The sequence below is a fragment of the Phoxinus phoxinus genome (assembly GCF_949152265.1).
Source record: "Phoxinus phoxinus genome assembly, chromosome: 6".
Classification (NCBI taxonomy): Eukaryota; Metazoa; Chordata; class Actinopteri; order Cypriniformes; family Leuciscidae; genus Phoxinus; species Phoxinus phoxinus.
In genome coordinates this window covers 23,101,418-23,120,178 of record NC_136881.1, presented here as the reverse complement: position 1 = coordinate 23,120,178, position 18,761 = coordinate 23,101,418, and the positions used below count along the sequence as shown (strand labels likewise).

The 18,761-nt window shown below is 37.6% G+C and overlaps 1 protein-coding gene across 1 annotated transcript in view; it reads right to left on the bottom strand.

Moving 5' to 3' along the window:
• Positions 1 to 18,761, bottom strand: part of raph1b (Ras association (RalGDS/AF-6) and pleckstrin homology domains 1b) — a 56,908-nt gene that overhangs the window by 15,377 nt on the left and 22,770 nt on the right. The window contains exons 3-7 of the mRNA XM_079616162.1: positions 8,224 to 8,345; positions 7,609 to 7,711; positions 6,585 to 7,159; positions 1,044 to 1,130; positions 556 to 630 (exon numbers count right to left, since the gene is read on the bottom strand). Coding sequence (XP_079472288.1) covers positions 556 to 630; positions 1,044 to 1,130; positions 6,585 to 7,159; positions 7,609 to 7,711; positions 8,224 to 8,343 — 960 coding nt within the window. The 5' untranslated portion in view covers positions 8,344 to 8,345. The remainder of the gene's footprint in view (positions 1 to 555; positions 631 to 1,043; positions 1,131 to 6,584; positions 7,160 to 7,608; positions 7,712 to 8,223; positions 8,346 to 18,761) is intronic.

Genomic DNA, 18,761 nt, shown 5'->3' with positions numbered 1-18,761 from the left:
TTCAGGGAAGCAGTGATAACAAGGCATCCAAACAAACAAACAAACAAACAAACAAACAGACAAACAAACAAACAAAATGTAAAACCCGGCACCTCTCTACAAAATATCCTACCAACCACTAAATGTTGTATTTAAGATACACATTTCTTAAATGAGGAACAAAGAATCTTTGTAACTTTATAACTTTACATTAGTAATGAAAAACACAAACCTGACTGAAATAAAGTAACAAAATACAATAAATAATACATAAGCCATGTTTTCTTGTCACAGAAAGGTAGTGTAACAGGGTGTTATTATATAATGTATAATAACATTATTATAGACCCTTTGGACTGAATGATCTGATTTCAACTTTAAATGGCACACATATGAAGATGGCAGCAAAGAGAGAAAAGCAAACAGAAGATACAACACTTTAAGAAGTAAGAAGGCAGTGTGGGTGGAGCAAAGTGTCAAGTCTGGCTAGAGACTGAGGTTAAAAGTCTTTCTGTGGACACATAAACCCAAAACATGCAGAGAAAGGAAAAAGAAGCAAGCAAAAGAATGCGTCACCTTGGTCAGCAGGTGAGAGGGTTTTCCTGCAATGTTTTTCAGAATCAGAGAGGTCTCCCTGTCCAAATACGAGTGCTTCAGGGTGCAGGGAAAAGACAAACAGAGATTAATCAGTGCAATGATTACCGTGATTTAAAAAATGATAGAAATACATAATTGATTGTGGTAAAGCATAGAAAGTGTGGAAGCACCTGAGCATCGATTATTCAAAATCAGAAAGAGGTGGCATATAAAAGTGTGGAGGGAAAACAAATATATAAAAGTATTGTGTACTTCTTTTAGTCCTCAACAAAATATTGTGATCACAGTTCTCTTATGCTGAGAACACACCGCTCCTGAGGTCCTTTTGTAACCAAAAGGATGACATTATGAATCCTGGAATTATCACAGGTGTGTTAAGACCCAGTATTTTGAGAAAGAACATACTGTGTGTAGTGTACACATATCCTTTACGCCAGTCGTACACACACACACGTACACACACTTACAGTCCTTTGATCCACCTCCCCCTCCTGTGAGGCGAAGTCAAGATGCCGTCTGGTAGCTTTACCATTGGCCCTTCGCAGTAAGACATGCTGGGAAAAGGGGTGGGGGAGGTAGTGACATCACATACAGAAAAGGTGCAAACAAACACATTAATCATGCAAGCAGACAATGCAAAATGATGCATGCACAAGCAAGGGTCAATATATGCTGTTACTCTGGTTAAACATTATGAATGTTAGGGTTTAATACGATCTAATCAACAATATGCTGCATATACTGTTGATTAGAACAGAAAATCATTTTGACTTGTGCCTCAGTTTACAGTATTGGACGTACAATGGCAGTCTATGGGGAAAATTATATTTTTGTTAATGGTATAGGTCACCCAAAAATGAAATTTCTGTCTTCATTTACTCACCCTCGTAAGACTTTGTGTTATTTTTGAAAAACAAATGAAGATATTTTTTAATATTCTGTCTTCATTTTGGTCCACCCACTGAAAGACTACGTGGTTTAGCCCAAATCTTCTGAATTAATTTATTGATTTATATAATGAACAAATTAAATGTAGGTTTTTATTAATTTATTCATTAAACAGTGATCAAAGCACATACATATACATAGAGCACATAAAAATTGGGTAAACAGAAGCTCAACTGTATACTTGCTTGACACGTGAGAGGGACAAAAATGATGATAGAATATTGTATCTTGAAGGTGAGTAAATGATGACAGAATTTTAATTTTTGGGTGAACTATCCCTTTAATGGGCTTTTTTTAACTGTCAAGTTTTCAAAATGATCCTTTTTGTGGTGAGCATACAGATTCACTTTTAGTTATTCATTACCAATGCAAATGCTGTGGGTGGGAGTGAGTTTGCTCCATGTTATCAACACTTCGCAGATAGTTGCGTCATGTCCCTTCTCTGGTATCCGTGCACATGCTGTGCAAAAAATACACGTTTATGTGGTCATGACAGTTTTGACATATTTTAAGCGATTTCAGCACATTAGTTTCACTGTTTGACATGTATAATAACTTATGTATAGTTTTTTTGCATTGCTTTAAAAATTTTCAGATATTGTCCATAGTATTTTTATTTATTTATTTATAGGTCAAAAAACACTTTTATTTTCTCATAATATACATTGCACATCACCACATTTCTCAAAGAGTCTAAAAACGGTTTGTTCGAAGATTCAGTCTGTCTAAATCTCTCCTTTCTGAGAGCTACTCTACTCTGATTGGTTAGATGGCCAAGTCTGTCGCGATTGGACTACCGCTTGCAGCACATGGCAGAAACGAAACGGCCATTACCATATCTGAATTTTAACTCCGGAGGCTTCCTCAGTGCTTATCAGTGGCGGAGCCAGGATTTTTTCATGGGGGTGGCCAGGCAAGGGCCAGCAACCAGTCTAGGGTGGCACAGAAATTTTAATTATTTTAATTTAAAAATGAGTTTGACTATAAGCATTGGACTGTTTTAGTGCCTACACTACTGAATACAGTTAATTTATACTTATACTTGTAATTGAGATAGTAGTGAATTAGGAATCATGGAATACTGAGTGAATTTTTATCTTTTTTATTATTATTCACCACCTCAGGCATATTAATAAAGGGGCACATACTAAGTTCAACTTGCTCAGTTAGCTTGCTTCTGGTTCTCAAAACCCCCAATAGCTTGTTCTACATTGTTGCACCTTCATGAATGAGACATGCAGATAACTACTGTAGCTCAAAGATTAATCAACCTTCAGTGAATTTTATATAATCATTGAATTCTTCAACCAACCAGTTTGTCAAAAAAAAAAGTTGCAACTGAAAAAGTTAACACTGCATATTAGTTGTCAAAATAAATATTGCAACAGTTCTATCATAGGCTACCTAAATTAAAAAGGGAAAAAAATGTCTCTTTTGAATCCCCATGTGCAAGAATGTGAACAAGGCGGAAGTCAACAGCACATAAATGCCAGAATGTAAAATTAGTTATTTTATGGGTTTAAAAATGATCCATTTTTGTCCTCTTTACAAATTAACGCCAGCTAGTACAAATGCACAGTGCTTATATTTATTTGTAGGCTACATTTAAAAATGACATCAGTTTGTGCCTTATATTGTGATCTCACATAGCAGATTATTTTAGTCAGAGTTGTAACAAATACATGATGCATGCATGCAGTTTTGACACAGCTTTAATCGCCTTTTTGATTATTTCACGAGTCAATTGACGTCAAAACACGCCGCATTTGCGCACCGTATTTGCACAGTACAACGTCTGACAGGACAGAAAAGTTAGTTTTACTGACATTTGGCCTGACAAAATCTCATCTTACCGAAGATAGCCAACTAATGTAGGACAACGCGCGCCGCTTTTCTCAGCATCCAGAAGTGTCACCAGCTTTCACACACATCTTTCAAAGTGGCATCAGAAAAGGTTTACGCTTGTTGTTTCTTTGACTGCACACTAGCGACGGTCTTGCAACCCACCAGTTGAGAAACATTGACTATTTACTATGCGTATATCACTGTCTGTTGTTCTGCTGAAGCTCGTTCGGCACCTGCACATTTCCGCACTCGTTTGACTTGCGCTGGCGCTGAGGTGCAGTTGGAGTGCGCGTCTCACTTTTTTTTGTGTGTGTGGTCTTAAAGAGTACGGTTCTGCGTTAAAAAAATGTAATTCTTGACGATAAAAAAAGAGACAGAAACAGCAGTTGTGAGAGGGGTGGCCAAAGGGGTGGCCAAGCTTAGGCAAAGGGTGGCCACGGCCACCCCTGGCCACCCCCTAGATCCGCCCCTGGTGCGTGGCCACGGCCACCCCTGGCCACCCCCTAGATCCGCCCCTGGTGCTTATATACACAGCGATACGAATGATGCCGTCGTTTTTTCGTGTCATGTCAACAACACAAACCAAACTCTTCTAGGCCTCAGCTACATCTAGTACCCCATCCCACTCAAGCAACCTGGAGACCCAAAATATATACACTCTTAGAAAAAAAAGGTTCATTGACTTCTATATAGAACCCTGGAGTTCTTGGCTCAATTTTTAAGAACCCTTTATGTCGAAAATGTTTTATATAATGAGAAATATCTTACTTGTCTTAAATTATGGCATCCCAGATAGCAAACTGACATTGAATCAACATGGAAACGGCGTTGACGTGACATCGAAACAACATCGTTTTGCTCATCGAATTAACGTTGAATCAACGTCAGACACGCCATTCAACTGCATTTCAACATTGAATCAATGTTTTATTTTCGACGTAATAACATTCTACATTCATATACCAACCAAATAGTGAACGTTGATTCAACGTTGAAATTTTATCGATGATTGATACTGACCTTTACAACTAAAAATTAACGTTGAATCGACGTCTGCCTGCTATGTTTGTATTGAAAGTATTGCAAATTTAAAAAAAATTATACTTACAAGCGGTTTTATAAAAATAAAAATTTAATCGAAATCAGATAATTATGCCTGACAGAACCTTTTATTCTAAGATTGAAAAAGATGATTTTCTACTGTACATCTTCACTGCAGAAGCTCTTCACAGAGCCTATGGGTCTACAGAACAGTGGTTGAAAACCCTTGTTTCATATTAATATAGATGACATTACAGAAGCCATCTCATCAGTTGCTCGTACAGAACTTTTAGTTTAGTGTAAGCATACAGTACAACAACAAAGATGTTACTAAAACAAACACATCATGCATTTAAATGAGTTAGAGTAGAGTAGTCATGTAGCAAAGCAGGTATTACTGTCACACTGTAATGTTTACAGTGACCATGTACAGCACAATATCGGTCACGTGATATTGTCATGCAAGACTGCGACAAGAGGATTTGTGCACGCATTCTCTTTCACACGCAGACATGAAATCACATTGTTCCATCTGTGAAACAGCGCTAGTTTACATCGAAATCCGCAGTATGTATTTATAGCTTAGTAAAGTGTCAGGGTCTGTACATCCTGGTGCGGATGAGCAATGCTGTGGTTAGAAGAGTGCCGTAAGAACATCTCTGTTTTATCCGATTTCCTTCCCAGGTTCTGACAGCAGTACTGAAGAACTATAAAAGCTGAGTGTGCGTGCTTGTGACAAATTGGTTGTATATGAGTGTGCGAGAAGTATGTGGGCAGCCAAGAGATGACTCAGCTTTAATGATTCCATGGTGAATTCAGTGAAACCTCGATCATCACATTTCCCAAAACCACAATACAGACTTTGCCCCTCAACAAAAGAACAAACAACTGCTATGAATAGAACTGTGTGTGTGTGTCTGGGTCACAGGGAATGTTGACAGTCCAAGTAATGAGACCCTCTTTGTTCTAAATGGTTTTGTGAATAACAGGATAAACATTTTAAATGGTCAATGACTCTTTGTTTTTTGGTAGCAATTAGACTGACAGGAACACATTTATTCAAAATAGAATGATGATGAAGAGAAGACTAACTATTTTCCTGGGAGAAGTTGAGCAGACAGGAAAACAATTTTAAATTTAGATTTTTTTCTCTCTTAAACTCCCACATATACTCTCAACATCCACATTAAGAAACTCCTAAATAATTACTGGCAAATCTTTGTACTAAACCAAGTATTAAAGTCAACATGACATCCAAATTGACCCTATTTAGTTTGATGCACTCTTATTTTCAATGATGCATCTGTGTTATTACATGAAAAATATATTAGTCATTGTAAGCTTTAATAAAAAAAACCCTCTGCAATATTTTCATTTTTAAAATATTAAAAAGCAGTCGTTCAAATATTTGTATTGTTATACTACTAGAAAACTGATTTCAATCATTAATTTTAATCTTCAAATGAGACTTTCTTTATTATATCATCAGGATAGTTGGATCACTCTGAAATTTGAGACCCTATTTACACAAAAAATATCAAAATGAATTTTAGCTCAGAAAACTAAAATGATCATCATAGAAGAGGTGATTAAAGTCATTGTTGTATAAATTGCATTTATTTTTATTTTTTTTATATATAATTAAAGGTGCATTTAGTTGTTTTATTAGCTGGCCTCAGTATCGCTGTTCTTTGGGTTCTTCAAGTAATGATGTTAGATGTACTGAATGCACCTAGATCTGAAAATAAATGTAATAAAGACGACAATAAAATGTTAAAAGGATTCTGAACCATCGAGAACATTCATGTTGACTTTGTACTTGGAATCTCTAAACTGAGTTGTGAGATTAGGCCACACTGTATGTGGTAAAGGGACCAGACCTGATTTATACCATTATCCCTGTGCTGGCTGACAATGCCTCTCTATCCCTTTCTTTTGTGGATATTTATTTTCTGGTGTTGTGCTTCAGATTTAAGCTCCTCACATCTGCTTTCAGTTTTCATCTTACTCAGCAGAAATGTATCTCTGAGGTTCTCACAGTGAGAAGCTCTTCTATACCTCTGGTCTTCTATGGACACTGTCATGTTTACTGTCCAGTCTAAGTGCTAGCTATGAAATAATTCAAAATGAAAAAGAGTGGAAAAAAGATTTAAGATCATGTTTGTGTGTGTTACCTCTGTGCTAGTCTGGCTTTGGCTCTGATTCTGTGCCTGTGCCTCAGTCTCCTGCCCTCGGATATCCAGAGAGTCCATGCTGGATGCCGAGGCAGAGTTGACGCTTGACCTGGAGGAATGACCGATCGAGCGCACTTCCTGGTCGCTGACCGTACCAACCGATCCTGTACGGCGATGGTGTGAGTTAGAAGGCGGGTGTGAGAGAGTGGCAGATGAATATGAGGAGGACGACGATGAGGAAGATTCAGAAGTCTGCTTTGCTGCCTCGTCCATGCTCAGGGATGCCTTTTCTAGCTGAGCAGTGATGTCATCCAGGGAAAAGTTGGAGGCCAGGGGCCGTGACTGGCCGCTGCCACCGCGTACGGTGGAGGCGGGAGAAGCTCGGGTGCTGCTGCTGGTGCTTCCCCCGCTGCTACCCCCTCCGGTGTGTTTGGTGCTAGTCGAGCGGCCAGTCGGTCGCTGTCTAGATTTGGCGTCTGAGGTCTTGCTCATGGGTTTGCTGAGCTCTTGTTCTATTGAACACAGGTCAGCCATGAGAGCGTCCAGGTCCACCGTCTCACCCTGGTTAATGGCTTCTACATGGATAGATAGAGGACAATTTGGATTCATACATATACTAATGTTCAAACATTTGGGGTCAGTACGATTTTTTTTGTTGTTGTTTTGATATAAATTAATACTTTAATTCAGCAAGGATGTCACAGTAAAGAAATGTATAATGTTACAAAATAATGAGATTTCAAATGTTTCCTGAGCACCAAATATAGTTATGATGCATGAACATTTTTAAACTGTAATATTTCACAATATTAAAATTTGACTATTTTCCAGTGGTGAGCATCTTCCACATTTATTTTTATTTTTAAATCGTACAAACCCCAAACTTTTGAATAGAACGGAACTATAGCTACAAACATTTTGCTGTTATGAACACCACCATATTAGATAGATACACGAGAAGGCATTGTGAGTGATAAAGAATGTTGAGTAAACAGAGGTGGTGTGTGTCTGTGTGTAGTCTAACCATTGATGTTGTACATAGAGAAACGGTAGGAGAAATTGGCAAGGTTTGTTTCCTGTCTGAGAGGAGCTTTTTGCACTTTCTCAGGACGCCCATCATCCAAACTCTAACATTAGAGAGAAAGAGAGACAGAGACGGGGGAGATTAGGTAAGAAGAGACAGCTAAATCATGAATATAATCAATACAATACATCCATACATTAAAATAAATGAAAATAAAGTTTCGGAATTAAGGCTGTCAATTCATTAAGGATTGTAATAGAATACTAAATTCTGGTCAAAAATTACTTTTATGTTATAACCACTAATTTAATTCATCTTCAGGCCCCCTTGAAAGTCTACTCTGCTGAGGTCCGCTAGTTTAAAAAAGAAACCCCACCCCACTAAACGACAGGAAAAGTAATCTAAAATCTGTAAAAATAGGGGAAACGAGCAAGTACAAATAAATATCCAATATTGACATATAGGCTCCCAACAAAATAAACCCTAAACATAATTACATTAATCAAATAAATTGCATATATCAATATTTTCAGAGAAAAGCCCACAAAGTGAAGATAATACATCTTATTAAAGATATATTACATCACAATGTCACATTGAGTGTGAGAGTGTCACCTGTGTGAGTTTGTCAAGTTCTCCCAACCAGGCGCCAAACATCTTGTCCAGATCCTGATCCTCCTTATCGCTGTCTTCTTCAGCAGCATGATCCAGCTCATCATCTGATACCTGCTCCATATCTGCTGTAACACACACACACACACACAGTTACATGATACAGCAGCCAATGAGGACTCAATCAGTGCGCCATGTCCTCATCAACATGTCCAAAATGTACAGAACATCAAATATATTACACTCTGCTGACAAAGCACACCAAAATTTTAAGATTGACTTGCTGGGTTTGATGCGTCTTATCAACACTATTAGGTTTAGATTTCATTGAGGTGTGAACTGAAGAATGACGCACATCACAGGTTGTCATGATGATTGATTTCGCTTTCACTTATGTAACCCGGTGTATGATATTAATTTCTCTCACCCTATTTCTCCTTATCTCACATCACCATGGCAACCCTCAAATCTTTCCTTTAAATAGGGTTGTGATATGACACCTTCCAATCTGCATTTGACACTGCAAAAGTCTGGAATATTCAGGAAAAAAAATGCCAGTTTTCCCCATTATCTTTAAACATGCTGCTCTGTCACACACCTTGAGTGGTAATCTCTGCGTAAAGTCAGTCATTATTATTTCAAGGATGCCTTCTGAGAGGGTGTGATGTAGTTGTTATGGAAACCTCAGCTCTGTCTCAAAGACTGGCTTAGTTGCTATAGCAACCCTCTCTAGATCTCCCACTATCAGTTTTCACCCCCCCCCATCATTGCCGTAACAACCCCTGCTGTACCTTCCGCTGTATTTTCTGATGAAAATGATGCCAATTACTGGCTTTATTAAAATAACTCAAAGTACCGGTACTTCTGCATTATCTACAAGTTCAAGCACTGCATCAAGCACATATACATGTACATTAGCACACACACAGATCAACAAAACACAGTCATTTGACTTTGAGATCAAGATTAATGTTTCAATGCAGTGCAATGAAATCATATTTTCTCTAGATATAGAGTAAACACTATAATCAAGGGAATGCTGGGTGTGTTAGTAATGACCTCAATAGAATAGAGGTGTGAGGGTGTAAGGCGATCGTCGCCCTCTAGTGGACAGTAAAGTAACTGCTGTACAGTCACAACAACCGGGATTCAACAAAAACACTCGAGTCAGCATGCCTGTAAGCAAGTATTAGGCTTTTCATGCTGAGTCAGGGTTGGGTGAATGGATAAACCATGAACTTCGCTGAACAACTATCAGATGAGTCACAAACCAAGCAAAGATGCATATGAATGACAGCCAGATTCACTTTCACTATCTGTAGGAGACACCATTATCAAGAGACAATCACTATTACATGTAATATATTATTACACATATTATATATTTATTATTACACACAACGTGAGACTGTAGAAAGCTAAACAGACCATATTCTCAACTCTCTCATTTCATTTTCCATCTTTTTCACTTTCTCACAACAACTCGCATGCCTTATGGGGACCCAGAGTGCAGAGATTATCCCTCAGGGAATCTGAGCTCACCTTAACCCTATAATGACCCCCTTCCCTCTTTGATCCAACAAGGGTGCGTCTGGACTAATGCATGTACCAAGCTTTATCTTAGCTTCAACACAAAGTTATAAAACATTTACATAGAAAACATTTAGATCATGTAATAAACTACACCAACCAAAGTCAAAATATACACTACCGTTCAAAAGTTTAGGGGTAGAAGTTATTTATGTTCACCAAGGCAGCATTAAAAAAATGCAGTGATTAGTTTTACAATTTAAAATAACCATTCTATGTTTATATTTTTGAAATGTAATCCATTTCTGAGATCAAAGCTGAACTTTTTTAGCAGCCATTACTCGAGTCTTCAGATCCTCCAGAAACCATTCTAATATGCTGATGTGGTGCTCAAGAAATGGTTCTTGTATATTATTATCATCAATGTTTTAAGAAAAACCATGATACATATTTTCAGGATTCTTTAATGAATGGAGTTCAAAATGTTTTCTAACATCACAGTCCTGCTGACATCCACTCTAACAGACCTCAGATTGGCAGGAGAAACTAAACTGAATGTTTTTACCATTACTACTGAGACACCCCAGGGCAAGCTGCATCTTTCAGGGTTTGCATATGCAAGTCCAGTGACATGATATAATCAGTCACACACGTTCTCACAGGTTCAGGTCAACAATGTGCTTAATTCAGTAGATCGAATCTTTCAAACATATAATTCCAACCCTCCTGTTCTGTCTCACTGCTTTCAGATCAGCAGGATGCTAATGACGCCTTCAGTCACTCTACTGCGAACGGCCACGGTTCTGCATAATCAGTCAAGCACAAAGAGGATAAATAAAATGAGAGAGAGAGGGAATGTGAGGGGAGAGTGGGACAAAAGGAGAATTTGCTGAATTATGGAGCCGTAGAAAATGATAATAAAAAAGGTGGAGATAGAAAAAGAGTGCAGAGGGAAATTAGAGAGGTGTGTTATCTTGGCACCCAGTTGCTTAACAGCTGCTGATTTAAACTAAGCTCTGCTAAGCTCGCTCGCTCTCACACACAATGGTGATGGTACAAAACATGAATTTATCAAATTCATTCTTCATATTTCATCTGCCACTAACACACACAAGAAAAAAAAGTGTGGGTCATTCTATGAAATTAATGGCATTTATATTTTGGAAGGGTGTTTAAAAAAAATATATATATATAATAAACTGAATTGTGCCATTAAAAGCATAATAATATATGGATAAAAATGTAAGGCCCCCTGTGGTGAAAATCAAGTTTTTTAATGTTGTCTGTATGGGGTGTTTTTAATGCTTTAAGAGAAACCACGTGCAAATTCATGTCAACACAATTGCTGAGTATTTTCTCCTTAAAACGGCAGTGAACCAAAGACAGTCTCAAAAACGCGGTTTGAAATTGCAGTTGTTCTCGGTCACAAATATGTTTATGAACAAAAAAATATGTAACCAATCACGACAACATGCCGGCGGGCTTTAGCAAATCATTAACTATGCTGCGAGGAATCTCAAGAAAAGCCAGATTATCCTGTTATATTTTTCTGTTGCTATGAAAAATCAGGTACATTTAGCAATATATCGAGTGAATTATGTTTATGATGTATATTACAATGTTATGATGAACTATATGCCCATATGAGTTGTTCAAAGCATTTCTAAGGATTCTGTTTTTTAGAGGGCAGCTGTCTGACTCTGAGATGGTGAACGGGAACATGGTTTGTGTAACATTAGCAACACATTATTAACTGTTTGATAACGTAGTCAATCTGGTGTGCTGGTGTGAGTGAGTGGAGACGGGGCTAATTTGCATATTCATGGTTACATGTATACTAAATGAAGAAAGGGTGTAGAGTTATTCAAACTATTTTAAGGTATGAATTTTTTTTTTACACAGGAAAAACAACAACTTTTAAATATGTAATTTTGATGATCACAGATGAGTTTTAAGGGATAATGTTATTGACTACAGGGGGACTTTAAAATAAAATATTTGAGATATTCCGAATGTGACAAGGGTGGAACATTTCAAAGCAATATGACTGCTGCTCTTCTTATTCAAAGTTATGAAATCAGCATTAAGGAGTCAACAATATGATTTCCATAAAAAGCAGAAAATTTTAAATAAGTATGTTTTGTGACGGTGTGATGTGGAATGCTTTACAAATCTTGTCTAATTATAAAATGTTAATTGAGAGTAGAACTTGCTAACATTTGAAACCGGCTCCTTTAATGATTAATTTCATTAAAATGAATGATCCATATATATTGATATGATATACCCCAAACTTTTATAATGGATAGTTATTTTTAAATATTTATAATATTTTAATATAATATTTTATAAAAATACTTTCCCTTTTTCCTTATATTTCCTTTTTTTTCTTTAGCTTTCCAAAACACAAAGTAAATTGTTGTGCTGTGTTCAGATGTTGTAGACATGTACTTGTGACCTGTATAAGAAAGTGAAAATAATAGATTTGAGAAGAGAGGAAGAACAGAGGGAAAGACGGGAAATGTCCAGGATGTGCAGAATTCTTTATTTCCCCCGCGAGCTGTTCTGTCAATGCATGCACTCCCACCACCCTCTAGCAGCTGTTCTCACACACACACACACACACACACACACACACACACACACACACACACACACACACACACACACACACACACACACACACACACACACACACACACACACACACACACACACACACACACACACACACACACACACACACGCTGAATATGACATCATGGCTGGCCAAGGAGAAGGACAGGAAAAGGAAGAGGGGTGAACAGGCTACCACCCTTTTCCATGTGCACAATCCCACTCTTTCAAAAACACACACGGTGTCAAAGCAAAGCAACAAGACACACTACAGCTGTCACCTCTTGCACAAACACACAAAAGCACAAGTGTGCATTGCTACATGAGCTTGGCCACAAATAAACACACACGCACACAAGTGGCATGTGTGCTAATGTTATTATTCAGCCTTACCCAAACACAAGACATATGGGGTTCTGAGGGCCATTTAAATCTAATAAATCACTTTCCAGCAGATGCCAACTTCTGAATTAACTTAACACTCAAGCAAAAAGGAGAAATGTGTGTGTGTGTGTGTGCCTGTCCTTTTAAGTGGTTTTGAATAAACACTGATGTTAAAAAAGCAAAGCAGACTGATGTTAGGACAGACAGAACCCAAATGACCTCTTCCCTGTGGACATGTCTGCAGTAACAGCTACACTCGCTGAGACAAATCGCTCACAACCGGTCAAAAACATGTCAGGATCATAATATCACTCAAAGAAAACTAAAATAAACAACTATAATAAAACAATGAAAACAAAGCTTATTTTCATGATTAGTAAGCAAATCTCTCTCACTGCTGTCATTTTTGTTGTGCGTTTTTTTAAAAATATTGAAAAGCGTGCAGCCAATTTTTACAGATTAATTTATTCTAAATGTCGCTCTCAGCAGCGTGGGCAGTGTCGGATTTTCGCTAACATTATACCGCTGGTCACGCATTCGGAACTTCTTTTTACCCTAGTAAGCGTAGAATGGAAAAGAGCTTCGCTGTGAATATATCGGGGCCATTATGATCCACATTCAGCACTGTCATGTTTTGAGAGCAATAGACTATTACATCAGTGTGATTGCACATTGAATTGATCATATAAATTAAAGGAGATCCATTCTCTCTAAATCAATTCCTTTTCCTAATTTTTCAGCTTTCCAAATAAAAACAAACTCTGCAGAAATAAAGTCAGCTTTTTACTGACCCACTTCGTTTTAATAACTAGTAGTAACAGCCGATCTAACACAACACTCTTGCAAATGCTTTAAAAACACAACAGTCATTATGTGACCAAAACCCTACCTGTGACCTTTCAACATGTCACATTGAGACATTTAAAGAATAAGTTACTGTACTGCCACACAAATGTCTGATTGTAATCTGCATGCAGCAATGACTGGATGTTTCATTAAAAGAGGTTAAAATTTGGGTGGGTAGAGTGCGGTGGGTATTTTTAGCTCTGCTTTTTTCTAAATTTCTTCAGCTCTTGTCATGCATTACGCAAGGTGTAGAATTGACTCTGTGAGGGCATGTGAGGAAAAAAGGCGAATGTACATCATATTAGATTTACATGAAAAACCATGCATGTGTTTGAAAAAAACTATGCATCGCTACTAACTCGCATCAACTCTTTCACGAGTACAAAAAGATGATAACAAAAATATGGATGCAAGATTTATTGAGAATAGCATGTCCAGTAAGAAAACTTAATATGTTTAACAAAAAATAAATACAAATAAAAAATAAATATGTCAGAATGATTTTTGTTTAACTAAAATGTATATTTTTGTTTTTATGTGTGACCAGGCCAGTGAAAATATTGTAGATCAAGTACAGATACGATATACTAGCCAGTAAAAAAAAACGTTATTGTCGAGGCCTGGTAATGAGCAATTGAATGAATAATTATTAACTTCAGTAGAGTGACAAATTAAGCATCTGGAGCTGAAGACACTTTAAAATCCATCACCCCTCAGTGTAAAGCAAACAGCTGAATGCGGCTCACACCCTAGACAGAAATAGCATCATATCACATGTGCTGAGCAATTGTGAAGCTCCAAAAAAATCTTCAATTAAAACATTAGTTGCTTGTCTGTGTGTGTGTGTGTTTGTGTTGCCAGATGGTCTCTGAGGGAGGATGGCATATAACAGCATTCCTGTATAGTGCAGTGGGACACAGATCAGCTCTAAAGAAGACAGAAAAATCAAGTATCTTAAGAGGAGAGTGAAATTGGGGATAGAGAGAGAGAAGAATACAACCTGAGGGATAATTCTCCCTTAATTTAGTACACAGACACACAGTTAAAATCACTAGTATGAGAAATTCAGAACACATATTTTTCCCCCAATATATTATAACCTATCATCAAGTCTTCAGTTGACGTAGTTGTTGAATCACTCCGTAATTGCTAAGCCCAAAAAAACAGTCTGTGAGGGCACAACTCCACACACATCTCTGACGTGAAGTATCCAGCTGTCACATGGCGGGTATTGATACGAGTTAGAGGCTGTTGACAGTGTATGTGATAATAAATTTAAAATAAATGTATATTTAATTTACACAGTAAAGACTATGCAGTTTTTTTGTACATTTAATTACTTTATACAATTTTAAGTTTTTCAGGTCCGTTTAATTTGTGTCTTTGTTCAATTGTTTTTAATTAGTTTCTTTGTTTACTTGTCTCCAGTAAGCTTGAGATTTTTTAAGTTAGCTTGAGATAGCTAACTTAGGCTAGTATTAGTTTTTTGTGATATTGAAATTGGCGATGGGAATTGGGAATTAAGAAATTTCGAATTTCAATGGTATCAAAAAATGTATATCATAAAAACATTATTTAAAAGAAAAATGACTAAATTGTGATAAATATCTAGCCTGGCAAGCCAGACTTACATCAAGATGTTTAGTCTGGCAACTCTCCATAGAAGCGGCTTAATCCGAGGGGCGGGATAAACGGTTGTCTCTCAAAATCCCTCTGCACGCAATAGGATAGCGCTACAACCAACCAGAGCAACGAAGAAGATGACGTAGTCAGAGCGGCAAAGATCCGGTCCAGCAAAACTCTGAAGACTTCTTCCTTTTTTAAGAATGACTTAAGTTTCGTTCTTTGCTCTTTTCTTAAAGAAAAACTTAACTCCAAGTCGTCCAGAGTCGCGGCCAAAGCCGATTCGAAAGACCGCTGTTCTCCATCCGCAGCCGCCATTCTTTGTTTTCAAGTGGCAGCCATCGCAACTCTGTCGTCATGTGTTAAGCCCGCCCCCGCCTAGGTGCCTACTGTACACGACGTGATTGGCCTGACCCAATTTAGGTTTTTGCAGCTAGAAGGTCTATGGAGAGTTGCTAGACTGCCCTGGCTGCAAAATACATTTTGCTGTCGCTAGGGTGCGTCTAGATTTCTAGGCTAATAAATATCATTATCATGAAATAAAATTACTCAAATCGAGACAAGATTTTGATCATATCACCCACCCTAACTGGAGCTTTCAATCACGCATAATTATTATTATTTTTTTAAATCGCCTTTGTGATTTCAAAATCGCGATAAGCCAACACGATTTAAGTGCAATTACATGGAAATTACGATTAATCGTGCAGCCCTAACATTAAGCATTCGTTATTGTGCAGAAATTGAGTTGCAATGACAAGATCACTGCATTCATGCGCTCAAAAGACATGCCTGTCCTCGGCTACAATACTCAACCTTTCATGTGATAGAAGTAGATCTAAATATAATGCTATAATCAACACTTTTCATGATTACACTCTAAAAAAAAGTGGTTCTTCAGCAGTTCTTCAGGGGTTCTTTGCAGTGCTTATGGTGCTATATAGCACCACTGCCATTTTAAGAACCTGTTAAACCCAGTTTGGTTCTTCAGAGGTAATTCTTATGGTTCTACATAGCACCATTTGACAAAGGTGAGGTGCTATATGGCACTTAAAGTGGTTCCCCATGATTACAAGCCAATGAACTACTTTTAGTGCTATTTAGCACTATTTTTGTTTAGAGTGTGTAATACTCATTTCATATGCTAAGATGTTAGTCAATCATAGCAGTGGGCGTTTATACTGAAGTCTCACAGCAGACACGCCACTTCAAACAGAGTGTTCAAAAGAGAGGGCTGAAATTAGGGTAGAAAATGGAACATATAATATTTTTTCTAAATTATGAAAAATTGTATGTAAACCTCATACTACCATTACAAGTGCACCTCCGAAAACATAAAAACAATGCAGTTCATGATCCCTTTAAAGACCATTTTAAACCATTTTCTGCACAGACTGAGGGACAACTGGAGAGGGTTATTTCTAAATATATACAGAGTTCACAGAGTTTGTATTGAAATGAAAGTGAACACTAAGTCACTTGAACAACTGATCAAAACAGCCCTGAGCCAAATGTCAGCTAACAAAAACGACAAACTCAGAGTCTACACTGTTATTCTGAGGATGGTTTCTGATAGTAACAAGACAACTGTGAATACTGGAGGAAGGTGTTAAACTTATTTCAACATCCAATAATGAGTCAAACACCTCTGAAGTAATTTTGTCAGCTGTCAATCATTGTGCTTCATTGTGGCATTTCTAGGTTAAATTTGTGTACAGTCATCACACAGAGGTAAAAAGGAGTTTGATACAAATTCTCTCAAACAAAAGCTGACTATTTCAGGCTGAAAAGAGCACCAACATTGATTTTATTTATCATATATTTATTTATTTACATATTTCCTTCTCTTCAGAACAACAGAACTTGTCTGAATCAAGAGAAAGATAAGGCATATACAGAGGGAAAGGCAGCAGGAAAGAGAAAAACAGAGTGAGAGACAGTGATGGTGTCTAAAGACATTTCATTAAGTGTGGGTTGATTCTCACTTAGCACTTGATGTCATATCCTTTGGCCAACCAAACAGTACACAAAGCACACACCCGCACAGCCGGTGGCCCAATGAAAGGGCTCCTTTCATACAGGAGCCACACAAGTCCAAAGTTCGACACGAAAAAGGTGTGCCACTTTTCCGTAGTCTGACCTTCACTCTGTCTGACGCAGTGAGCCAAAATATTCAAGCAACAAGGAAGAACTAAAACTTCAATAACACAAAATCATATAAACCTGTGCGAATACTGCCATCTGTACAATCCATTATGGTGAAATTATCAAAAAAGGTCACCACAAAGTCCCCTGAATGAGCATTGTGAACATTACACTGTAATGAAACTGAAACAAGGATGTTCACAAACTTCCAATGAACTTGATTTTCAGAACATTTTACTTAAAAATCAGCATGGGAACAACCTACAATACAAAATTAACTAAATGCGCTCCTACGGAGAAGTTAGGGGAAGAATAACCACTTATATTTTGTTGTCTTTGTGAAGCCTCAGAAGACTTGGAATGTAGCACACAAGTCGTAAAAGACTACATTAATGGTGGGGTGTTTTGTCATTTTTGGAGGTTAACAGCTGTGGTCACTAAATGATTGTTCTATGGGGAAGAAAGAAAAAAAAATCGATGTGACGATTCTTAAATTATGATATTTTAAAGTTTCCTAATGTTGTTTTGGAGTCTCCTACAACAGGGTTCATGCATCAAAGGTCAAAAAATTGTTTAATTTTCTCATATTATACCTTTGCACATCACCACATTTTCAATGATTCTCAAACAACTCGCTAAATGAATCAATCTCTCTAAATCCCTCCTTTCCATGAGCTACTCTGCTCTGATTGGCCAGACAGTGCAGTCTGTTGTGATTGGTTTACCGCGTACAGCACACATCGAAAACAAAAATCCCATTGTCATAACAACGTCAGCTCTGCGTGCATGAGGCTTCCTACAACGTAAACTAAACACAGTAACAAACAATTACGATTTGACCATATCAATCCGAGTATGGAGACAGATTAGAATCATTAATAATTCACGCAGAAAACCTGATTTACACATGCCTAATTCACGTACACACAAAAAAAATTCACGTGCGTGGAATTTCCCCCCCCCACAAAAACCAATTCACATGCGCAAAATAAATGTATATATTCATAAAATACATTTCACAAATGCAAAACACAATTCGTAGATATACAACTGTGTGCAAAAACCTTTGAGTGTTTAAAATGTACGAGTTTATCCCTGAATGTGGACGTGCAATCGTCATTCACGTGTGAATGCTTCATTGAGGCTTCATTTCCGTTCTAATTAATCCGTATTGCGCAAATGGTGCGCAGAACCGTGCTCCTCGAATGCACTCTCAGGGGATTCCATATATGATTGGTTGAATGGTAAGCTCGCATCTGATTGGCTAAAGAGTACGACTGACCCGCAGGTCAAGAGCTCTGCCAGGAAAGTCTCAAAAACACACACACACATCCGAGGCGATTCACACGTGAATGACGATTGCACGTCCACATTCAGGGATAAACTCGTACATTTTA